Source organism: Phaseolus vulgaris, chromosome 7, assembly GCF_051622355.1.
Source record: "Phaseolus vulgaris cultivar YP4 chromosome 7, ASM5162235v1, whole genome shotgun sequence".
In the NCBI taxonomy this organism is placed as follows: Eukaryota; Viridiplantae; Streptophyta; class Magnoliopsida; order Fabales; family Fabaceae; genus Phaseolus; species Phaseolus vulgaris.
In genome coordinates this window covers 12,417,595-12,429,269 of record NC_143504.1, presented here as the reverse complement: position 1 = coordinate 12,429,269, position 11,675 = coordinate 12,417,595, and the positions used below count along the sequence as shown (strand labels likewise).

At 33.5% G+C, this 11,675-nt stretch overlaps 2 protein-coding genes across 2 annotated transcripts; both read right to left on the bottom strand.

The window, feature by feature from the left end:
* Positions 1–130: 130 nt before the first annotated feature.
* LOC150025788 (uncharacterized) lies at positions 131–7,732 on the bottom strand. Its single transcript, XM_090304734.1, has 3 exons — positions 7,145–7,732; positions 684–863; positions 131–595 (listed from the first exon to the last, which is right to left on the bottom strand). Exons 1-3 carry the CDS (start codon positions 7,730–7,732, stop codon positions 146–148), a joined length of 1,218 nt encoding a protein of 405 aa, XP_090160860.1. The 3' UTR covers positions 131–145.
* A 179-nt stretch (positions 7,733–7,911) lies between these two features.
* On the bottom strand, positions 7,912–8,448 carry LOC137829047 (uncharacterized). Its single transcript, XM_068635842.1, has one exon. The coding sequence runs from the start codon at positions 8,446–8,448 to the stop codon at positions 7,912–7,914; it is 537 nt and encodes a 178-aa protein (XP_068491943.1).
* Positions 8,449–11,675: the final 3,227 nt, after the last annotated feature.

Below are 11,675 nucleotides of genomic sequence, written 5' to 3'. Positions count from 1 at the left end.
AACAAAACTTTCCTGAACAAAACTATAGTTGTGGTGTTGGGATATATCGGTCGAATGCAAATGCTTTCCAAAGTCTTCTTCAATATCATCTCATACTCCTTCACTTTTCCTAAACCATGGAAAACATATATTATTTTTTTTTATTTTAAAATGAAAAGAAATAGCAGAGTTTAGCATTGTTCCAACCAATTTGTCCAGTCTTCGGCTTCCAAATAATTTCAACGAATGCTTTTTCAGGATTTTCATTCTTCTTGGTTCCAGCTTTGGGTCCATAAACTGCAGCAAGCACTTTGGTACATGCGTGCAGCACAACCGCAACCACAAACAAGACCAAACACCTGGTGTGCGTGGCAATGTGCATAACCATCTCCCTTCTTTCCATCTTTCTCTCAAGAAACTCACCTACTGAAGAAACAACAACGTCGTATGGCTCCAATGGTATCTCACGTAACACGCAGTCCACACGCCGCTGGTAAGCAACGAAATCGAAGGTGAATTTGTGGCCATTGATGGACAATAAATCATTGGAAACCTTCTGAACAGTGGGATCTCCTTCGTCCTTGTCGAGGAAGAGCGGCCTCATCCTCACAATAACCTGCGACAAAGGCAAGAAGAGAGAAATCAGAGTTAGATAGAAGGCTTTGGAAACTGATAAATCGAAAACCCTAATAGGAGAAACCAACCTTAACGGAATCGGAGGGCGCATGAAGTGAATTTTCGGTTAGGGCATCGGCGGCGGTGGCGAGCTTGCGCTTCAGAGTGTTGGAAGAGGGTGGTCTCGGGGGCAAGGGGCTCTTGAACTTAGCGGGGGAAGGGACGACGAGATTGGGATCGGAGGAGGGAAGGGAACTTACATTTTTTCTCTAGTTTTATAAACATTGTATAGAGTAGTATATGCTTTACTTTGGGCTTGTATTTGGGCCATTTTCTTGGACCATGTTCTGGGCCAATTTTCATAGGCCAATTAGAGTAGGGTGTAAATAGAAAAAGAAAGAGTCTAGCTAGAGTTACAATATTGGACATCCTTGGACCCAATGCAATTTTAGACCATTTAGGTCATAAATGTCATATTTAAGTAATATTTCATATTAAAATACATACACTTATGAATATTAATTAATAAAATAACTATAATATAACCCCTAATTTATTATTTAAACTTTTTTTACATATTTTGTGGTTATAATATGAATAAGAATGATTTATTCATAAATTTGTGTTAATTTCAGAATTTTAGGGAAAGATGGAGATGAAAAGGGAAAAGAAGAATATACAAGATAAAAAAGGAAAGTTGGAACACTCATGCCCAAGCGGGAAGTCACTTAGCCCAAGCTTAACTAGGTTAAATATGAGGCATGAGGCACAACCTTAGACATTCATTGGGAGAATAGGAGGTGATAGAAAACCCTAGAGGAGGCAGCTGTCAAGGAGAAACACCCTGAATCTTCTTTTCTTGCTTTCTATGCTTGTAATGGCCAACATGAATGACTAATTCTATCCTTTGGCATTGAGAATAATATGTTCAAAATCTTATGCATCGAGGTGATATTTAAATATAATATCATGTTTTTGATTGATGATTGATATTGTCATTTTATTTGTAATGCTTGTTTATCATGATCTTAGATTTGACCGAAAAGTATATCTAAGTTTTTGACCCAATAATGCTTAACATATTTGAATGCTAGGAATATATTTGAAATGTTAATTGCTATAATTATCTAATCGTAATGCTAAAGAGATTTTATAAATATACGAGGAATCGATATTTAGGAGACTCTCTTAATAATTTTATATGCGAGGAATCGATATAAATGAATTTTATATGGGCATCAACATCAATCAAATGATAGAATATTACTATGCTTTTCAAAATACAAAAAAAAAAGTAAGAAGGATGATCCCCAACCCCAATTTTCCCAATTAAACCAACAAACTCTTAGACTTGTTTTCTTTACAATTCTTGCAATCTTAACAAACTCCCAACAAAACTTTATTATTTTGTTTTCTATTTAGTGAATCATGTAATTGATAATTCAACCTATTCTTGTGGGTTCAATATCCTTCCTTAGGGACAAATTATTACTTCTAACACGGTACACTTGCTGTAAAATAGTCATCACTAGGGTGCACAAATAAATTACTAGAGTGTTAATAGAAAGCATGGAGTGGCAAGGAAGGCATGAAGGTCCACATGTCATCCCCTTAATGGAGAGGATTACCACCAATTCCAAAAGGCCATTTGTCTTCATGGAAACGAAGAGGATTTGCTCCAATTAAAGAGAATCGTTTGTTCTTCTATGAGTAGACAATTTTTAGGGTTAAAGCTTGCACATTGGCTGCCTATAACACTATAAATACAAGTGCTAGCCCCCTTGTAAATGAGCTTATAATTGATTAAATAATTGTTGCCCAAATTTGTGCACATCTTGTCTTCTTTGCTCACTCTTTGTTAGCACTAGTTTTGTGTCTAGCTTAGAACTTCTTAGGAGTTGATCTCACCTCTCTTAAACTTCATTATCATTCTCCATACACCAATACTTCATGGTTTCTTTCACTTATTTTAGCCACCCAATCCCACCAAATTTCGCACCCCAAAAATACAAAACAAAAGACTCATAGTAATGCAAGCTAGGATTGCATCACATAGACTTTTTTCAAAATCTACTTTCACTATAATCCCTCTTTTCTTAGATCTCTTCAACCCCTCTACCACTTCATTAACTACCACAATACTATCCATCATGCCACTAACACTTAATAACACATATTATGTATGGTCAATAAGCTTTGGTAATAATTTTTTTTCATCCTATTAGCCAAAATCTTAGAAATTATCTTATAGATTCTACCAACCAAGGATATTAGCCTAAAGTCATTCAACTCCACATGATTTTTCTTTGGCACAAGGGTTACAAAGGATGCATTATACCCTGTAGGGATATAGGAATGTATTTGAAAGTATTTATACCCTGTAGGGATATAGGAATGTATTTGAAAGTATTTGACAGCTTGAATTACATCCGGTTTAATAATGTCCTAATTATTTTTTAATGAAAAAGAAGTTGAAACCATCATATCAGTGTATATTTATACTCCATTTTTATTCTTAAAACTACATTTTAATTTTCAAATTTATATTTTTTTTCAAATAAAAATGTGTACACACAAAAGTGAAAACTCTAAGAGTCAATGTTTATGTTTAATGTGGATGATTTTAATAAAGTCAAAGGTCAAAATTTTGAAAACTCTAAGACTCATGTTTATGATTAATATCACTACTAAAAAAAACAATATAAAATATTTTAGATAAAAAAACAATTAGTTACTATATTAATTAAATTAGATATTTTTTTTAGAGAAAAAAATTATTGGTATTTAAATAGTTTTTAAATTGATATTTAATTAACTACCGATTGAAATTTTAAAGTTGGTAGTTAAAACCTTGGTAGTTAATTATATAGTAATTTAAAAACTATTTATCAATAATAAAAATTAATTTAGAGAGCAATATTTTTTTTAGTCTATGAAATAATATATAATTTAGTCAATATAACAACTAATTATTTTTTGTCTCTAAAATTTCTTTCTATTTAATAATTTTCTAGTAGTTTATGAATGATTTTAATATAAAACAAAGGTCAAAATTCTAAGTTGTGTTTAATGAATACAAAATTAAATTTTAGTTATTTAGTAATTTATTTTAAAGATTTTACGTTTTTCTCTAAACTTTGAGAGAGACTTTTTTTTAGATGATTTTTGCTCAAATTGCGTAATTTGTGGTGATTTATGTATAAAGTAGGAGTTATGTTTATAAAGATTATTCTATATAATGTGATATTTGCTTTCTGTAATGAACTATATGTTTAATACTACATAATATGTCAATATTTATTATGTTAGAACCCATTATTTACTCTTAATTATATTAATATATTTTATGTAAGTATAAATTAGTATTTCCATTAAAATTGTTGATTATTATATTAGCTTACCTTTATATATATAAATATATAGAAGCACATGATTATATACATATTGTATTATCAACTAGAATAATTAGTTGTATATTTTAGACATTACAGAAGTACACACGATACCTTAGTTATAAAAAGAAAGTGCCGCTTTCTAAATTTATCATGTTATAAATGTATCATCAACAGTACAGTAAGAAATATGTCCTTGCTCGAGTACATACTTTAAACAAATAATGGTATCAATAACCAAAAATACCAAATAAATTAAAAAATAAATAAATGTATTACTAGGTTCATTATTTCTTGCAAGTCTCTTTCAGGAAAAAGAAGTCATGATTTGTAGTGTTCTTATTAACATCAACAATTTTGTGAGCTTTAGTTTTATTTTAAATTTCTTAGTGAAAAGAAATTTACCTTTTGGACCATAAAGTACCAAAAGTCAATGTCAATAGGAAACTGTCTCATTAAAATCTTTCTGACTGAAAATTCTTCTTAGGAAAAAACAGTTAGGTGAGGAAAGAGTGTGTAACTTTTATTTCGTTAGCTATAATAAAATTTGAGGTGCGTGGCATTCCAAGTCCTCGGTATAATTTTGTTCGAAAGTCACTTTAAGTGGTATCCTCCCCCAGCTGCAACTTCTCGGACTCGAAAGGGTCCTTTCCAGTTGGACGAGAACTTCCCTTCACTTCTTCTCGCATCGCTTTACATCCTCCAGACGAGGTCTCCCTTCAGGAAGCTCCTCGGTCGGACTTTGGTATTGTAGCGTCTTGTTGCTCAAAGCTTGCATGCTGCCTCCCGAATTTTGCTCTTGTCACGAAGTTTGTTTACCAAATCGAGGTTGACCGACAAGCTTTCTTCATTAAGGGTAAGGTCGAACATTTGCCTTCGGATGGTAGGTTCACCTACCTCGATCAGGATCATTGCCTCGGTTCCATACGTCAGACTGTATGGTGTCTCTCTCGTGGTTGTTTGCGGGGGTGCATCTTGTTGTAGATGGATGAAGTTTCTTCTCTGCCAAGCCTTAGTGTGTGTTTTGATGTAGAAAATAGCAAGTTTTCTTTGAAGGTTGTAATGTGTAATTAGGTAATCTTGTATATAGGTTAAAGTGATTTTAAAGTTGTCTTTTGCTTCATGACCTACCCTATATGCCTAATCAAAGTGGTAAAATCAAGCACAAGAAGTGATTCAATGTTTTCCTAAAAACTACTTTGAGTTTTCTCAAAATCAAGTTACTGCACAAAAATAAATCTGTTGATTTGTAAAACAATAGATTTATTTCTAAACCGTTGAAATGTTTTCAAAATTCTGTTAGGGCACCAAACAGTTTGTTGCAGACCGTTTCTTCTGTTAAGATGAGCTGGAAGTATTTTCAGAAAGACAATCTGTTTAGTTTTGATTTAACCTTTTCTTTTTATAACAACTTTTTAACTGATTTTTGAAAAGTTATTAGAAGCTATTTTCTATATAAAGAGAGACTCTTCTCACATGAAATGTTGTTCAGAATCACGTTCAAAATAAGAATTAAAATAATAACAGTAAATCTACAAATTAAAATCAAATCAAATCAAATAAAAAAAATCTGTTTAAAACAAAATAAAAACAGTAACAAATATAAACACAAAATTAAAATATTCACAATATTTAGGAAACTATACTCAACAAATCAAACTTGTTCCCCGACAATGGCGCCAAAAACTTGATAAATTTTTACGGCAAGTGCACCGAGTTTGTCAAAAGTAATAATTGTCCCTAAGGACGGATATCGATCCCACAAGGAACAATGAATTATTGAGTACAATATTTTCTAAATATAACAACAAAACAATAAAAAGAGTTTTGAAGTGATTGTGTTGGCACTGATCAATACAAAAACAAACAAAGAATTAGTTGCTTCAATTGAAAAAATAGGGATTAAGTTTCATCTTTCCCACTCTCATGTATTTTGATTATCATGTTAATATTGAGTTCTTTGATTGAATTTGATGCCCGTAGAAAATTCATTTATATCAATCCCTCGCATATTTATAAAAAACAACTTAGAATCACACTCAGACGTTAATGGCAATTAACATTTCAAGTTTATCCTTAGCACTCAAATATGTTAAGTATTGTTGTTTAGGTCTGAACCCTAAAAATACCTCCCAGTCAGATTGAAGATTCTCAATTTGTCACGGAAAGTTAAAAGTAAAACAACAATACCAATAATCAATCAAGAACTGAATATTAATATATAAGATATCGCCACAATACATAAGAGTTTGAGCAGATTACTCCTAATCCCAAAAGGTAGAATTAGCCATGCATACTTCTAGCACCTTTCATTCTTCTAATTGGGTTACAATTCACTCTATGGTGTTTTCCTCTGACACTCTAAGGTTGAGCCTCTAACCCCCTATTTATCCTAGTTTCTAGGGTTAGGTCGCTTCCTGTGTCGCGCTAATGGGCTAAGTGATAAAACATAAAAAAAGTCCAATCTTTCTTTGCATCTTTTTTCATTCTGGGACCTTCCAACTTTCTCTTTTTAGCTCAAATTATTCTCCTTTACTCCAAAACTTCAATCCTCCCTAAAAATCTGCAATTAACACCAAATTTGGGAATAAAATGCTCTTATTCAAATAAAGCTCATAAAAAATGTAAAAATGTATAAATTCATAAATTAGGGATTATTTTATATGTAAATTAGCAATAAATCCTCATAAGTGCCTACATTTTAATATGAAATATTACTGAAATTAGACAGTTATCACATACTCGGCCTGCTCTCTAGTGATGCACTTAAGTAGGGGGCGAGCACAAGTACTGTGCTCCTCATCTAGGAGGGGTACTCGTCGTAACTTTTCTCTGGTCTCCAACCTATCCTTGGTCGTTCAGGGGTCGAGGTCTACGAAAGAGACCGTGGGTTCCACCGGCATCGGCTGGGCCTCTCGGGGCGAGCAGTTTCTTCGAGAGGACTTTCGCTTCGAAGAGTGGTCGTTCCTTAGAGGCTCCACTCTGAAGCTTTTAGCATAGCATTCCCTTGCTTATTTTTGGTCGACGTGGACAGTGAGGATGTCCCCTGATGGCGAAGGGAACTTCATCGCCAAGTGGGGTGTTGATACGATCGTCATCAACCGATTGATGGACGGTCGTCCGAGGAGGATGTTGTAAGAGTTATTTGCGCCGATCACCAAATACCAAATCATGATCGTCTTGCAGCTCTTCTCCTCACCAAAGGTGGTGTAGAGCTTGATGTAGCCCTTGGTTCCCACCCTCTCGCCCGAGAAGCCGACCACATGGTCTTCATACGACACCATCTCGGTCTCAAGTATCCTCATGGCCTTGAAGGTTTTCCAGTAGAGGATGTCTACTAAGCTTCCTTGATCCACCAACGTCTTCCTGATGGTGAATTTGTCTATATCGACAGATATCACCATCGAGTCGTCTTGCTGATAATCCACGCCCTTGAAATCATCATTTGTAAAGGTGATGGGTGGCATCCTCAGTCGGAATGTCACCGCATTCACCTGGTGCACTACCCGAAGGTGCTTCTTCTGGGCGTTGTTTTTACTTCCTCTGTCGGCGAACCCACAGGGTATTGTGTTAATAACCTCTCGGTTTCCCCTTCTCTCGGTCTCTAGAGGGGGATCGTACCTTCGTGGAGGGTCGTCTCTCCTGGATCGTTGCTCGTCCCGGCGATCTCGGTCGTCCCTGGTTCTTGGAGCTTGTCCCTGCGAGGGGAATGCCTCGTATCTCGGCCACCCTTGACGAATCGACATTTACCCAACTTTCAAAGCTTGGCATTCCTCAGTGGAATGCTCATTGTTCTAGTGATACCGACACTGCTTTCTTTGGTCGGCGTTGCTTGAGTTGGCTGCCTTCCTGGGAGGAGGAATCATCTCGGCACTGAGTGTCTCATCCAAGATTCTTCCCCTTTCGACCGTCAGGGGGGTATACCTTAAGAACCGGCTTCCCTGGTTATCTCTGCATCTATCGCCATGCTGGCCGATCGGCCTTGGCGATCCTTCTTGTCCTTGCCTTTCTCACCACTAGCCCCGGCTCGAGCCTGGTTGCGAAACTCCCTGAGCTCTTCCAGCTGCATGAACTTAGCTGCTCTCTTCCTAAGTTTGTCAAGGCTAGCAGCCGACTGCATACATAAATTATCAGCAAACTGTCCCGATCGCAGGAGCGTCAGCATATGATGCATGACAACGTTTGGGCTGAGATTCTGGATGCTCATTGCCACTTTGCTGAACCTATCAACGAAGGTTCTTAGCGATTCTCCCTTCTCTTGGCGGATGCCCACCAAGGCGATGAAGGTCAGGTGATGCGGTCTGTTTGTGGCAAACTGAGTTTCGAACTTTGACATAAGTGTGGCAAAGCTATCTATGGAGTTGGGTGGGAGCTTGGTGAACCAACTGAGGGGCCCTCCCTTCAGAGATGTAGGAAATACTCGGCACATCACTGCATCGTCCGAGGTGTAGAGACTCTTCATTCCTTCTCTTCATTTCAGCCATCTCTCTCTTTGCAGAGATAGCAACAGCGCGTTCTGATCAGCTTCACTCATCCTTCCCATGCTTTAGGTTGATACCATCTACTTTCATTCTTCAGCTAGTTTCTCTCGGCCCCATGGTGGACACCAATTGTTCCTGCTAGGGAGATGGGACCTAGAGAACTATTGAATGACTTCGTCTTCCTTCCTCCTATCGATTGGTTAGCTCGCACTGCAGCCTACTCCTTCAGTCTTCCTATAGCTCTTTCTTTAGGTCTCGGTCGCATGATCGCTCAGTTTCTGAGGAGAATACCGAAGGGGGGGGGGGTATCTACAGAAGGCACTCTGACGCTCAAGTCAGCAAAGGGCGTTCAGCACTCGGAGGTATACAGTAATTAATGACATACTTTGTTTATTGGAATATGTGCTATTTATATTATTTTAATGGACTTACCTTATTTGGCCGAATTAGTGAAGTTGATCGTATTTAGAGGTGTATTACCTAATTCATAATCATGATTTAGTTTTACTGACCTTGATTTGAATGTTAATGGACAGAGAGTGTCGGTCAACCCACCTGAATGTGGACTTTATCGGTCGTCCAATCACATGAACCAAGACATGGATTTGACCTTTCGGACTATACCAATACCTTATACAACCCATGTTTAGAGATCTTATGATTACATAATAAGTCCTAATAACACTTATGGACATCTTAGAGGTTTTCTTTTATTTTTTAAAATTTATATTTGATTTTGTTGATCGATAATATTACACTAAAATAAATGTGTGTATATATATTTACATGCATGCTTAGATAATTATATTAAATAACGCCGCACGTTACACATATTAATTTATATGATGTTTTATCAAAAGAAAAAGAAAAAAAAAAGGGAAGTTGGAGAAAGGTGACGAAATTGAGAAAGAGACATGTTGAGACGTCAATACAAATTAAATGAGAAATGAAAACATCAGAAACAAAATGGCCTTCGCTAGAAGAATAGAACTACACCAGATTTATTGTCCACTGCATTCATTGTTTATGACTGACACTTCAAACTTCCTGTTTTAAAAAATAACCTTCACCAACCCTTCCCCTTTGCATTAATAACTCTCTAATTTTCCTTTTTTTTTTATTTTTTTTCCGATTTACCATGCCAACCTTTTCACAACTATACTATTATTCAACACTGTTAATTTACTTAAAATAGTTAGTAACTAAATTATACATGTTTTAAATAATTTTAAAATAATTCTTAAGACGGGGTTAAAAATGAGACGAGTTTTTCTAACATATTTTTTTGTTAATATTTTATTTTCAACACATAAATTTCATTTTTTTTAATGATAATATTTTATCTATATACATAATTACATATGTTTTCAACTATGCAAGTATAAAACATTAAATATATTATGAAGTTCTAAATTCATACGTAACTCATTAAATGCAAAACATTTAATACTTCTATATCTTGGTTAGCTCTCAACCTATATATGTAATGAATTTGAATTTGAAAAATATTATCGAATGAAACTTGAAATCTTAATATTTAATATTAAATAGTTTGAATTAAGCTGAGTAATAATTTATTAGAAGGAGACTAAATTATCCTAGAAAACATTTTCATTTATGTAGGTCAAAGTTAATATTTCTTTGAAAAGAAATAAAAATCCTTATCACTGAAAGTAAATAATAAACGTTGACTAATAGTTGTTTATAGTTGCAACAACTTTATTTATTTTTGTATTTTAAAGTGTCATGTCACTGTGTGCATTTATTTGGTAGGCAGGTCTGGAGATAATGTCAAAATTTATTGCGAATAAAAAAAAAATCAGTACAAAAGTCCAATAACTATCATCGAATTCGGTTAACGTCAAAACTGTTCAAACTATATTTAATGCAGACCAAACTTAATGCTATAAATATATACTTATTCAACAATGGTCAAATACCTTATATTTTAAAAAGTAAAAATACAATTATTGCTATAGAAATTAAAATTCTTTTATTACATTAAAATACATATCGAAAATACAAAATTTTAATTACAACATAAAAATAAAAATAAAATATAAAATATTCAAATATTATTGACTTAAATAAGTTTCATATCCCATGGTGCAAACAAAATACAAAAAATGAGATTAAAATATTTTCACTGTAAATAACAAAGAAATTTGTTTACACATACCAAATACCAATATTAGAATAACAAAACTACTAAATAGATTAATTTTAAATAAAATATAATAACATATTTAACTTTAATTATAACATAATAAAGAATTCAAAAAATATAAACAAATAATAATTAGATACTTACAATTATATTATATTATAATAAAAGGATTAATTAAAATAAAAATATTAAAATAATTAACAAAATAAAATAAATGTAATGTCTTTTAATATATACTAGGAGAAACACCTATGTAAGAATGTTTCTGTATTCGTATTTTTATTTTATTATTTATATAATTATATTTAATATTAAAAATGAAATAAAAGAAGTTATATGTATTTATTATATATTTAATAAGATTTATAAATAAATAATATATTTTATTAAAACTAAATTCATAAATTAAATATATAAATGAGAAAGAATATTTTAATAACTTTAGTGCCTCGATTAATATAACATCCCAACAAATACTATACAAATATATGATTGTAGCATCATCTTTAGTAACCATCTATTTCCTTCACATAAAAGAGTTAAAGGGAATAAATAAATAAACACTCTTGTCTCCATCTTTCTCTTGTGCTTCATTCTCTTGCCCTTCTTTACCCCTTTAGATTAATTACTTCTACACCTTCGTATCCAAAAATTCTGGGAACAAAATAGAAACATGTAAATAAGTTTAATAAAACATTTATCTCTTTAAAGTTTTAAAGGCTTAAAAGAATTAACTTTGAAGATAGAAAATATGTGTTGAATGGTTTATGTTTATAAAACTATCATTTTAGTGTTCTTGATAAGAAAAAAAAAGGAACATTTGAGTCTTTAATAAAAAAAAAGGATTTAGGGGAAAAATAGTGAAGAAATAAGCAATGATGTCATGTGGATATCTGAAAAGTAGAAAACAAAATGTGTTAGGTTTACAGTTAGTGTCTTATGAAAAAGAAATTGAGAAACTTACTCATTTGAGAGTGGGGGAAACATAGTGAGTGATCTGTTGCGCACTCTGAATCTTGGTATGTTTCTCTTTGATCTCTT

What these genes read in the sequence shown, in the direction of transcription:
- LOC150025788 (XM_090304734.1), bottom strand. Translation starts at nt 7,732, where the DNA reads ATGTCGATTCGTCAAGGGTGGCCGAGATACGAGGCATTCCCCTCGCAG. An exon ending in CGATCATGATTTGGTATTTG is followed by an intron (nt 864 to 7,144) that starts GTGATCGGCGCA and finishes TTATAAAACTAG; the next exon opens with AGAAAAAATGTAAGTTCCCT. An exon ending in CGCCCTCCGATTCCGTTAAG is followed by an intron (nt 596 to 683) that starts GTTGGTTTCTCC and finishes CCTTTGTCGCAG; the next exon opens with GTTATTGTGAGGATGAGGCC.
- LOC137829047 (XM_068635842.1), bottom strand. Translation starts at nt 8,448, where the DNA reads ATGAAGAGTCTCTACACCTCGGACGATGCAGTGATGTGCCGAGTATTT.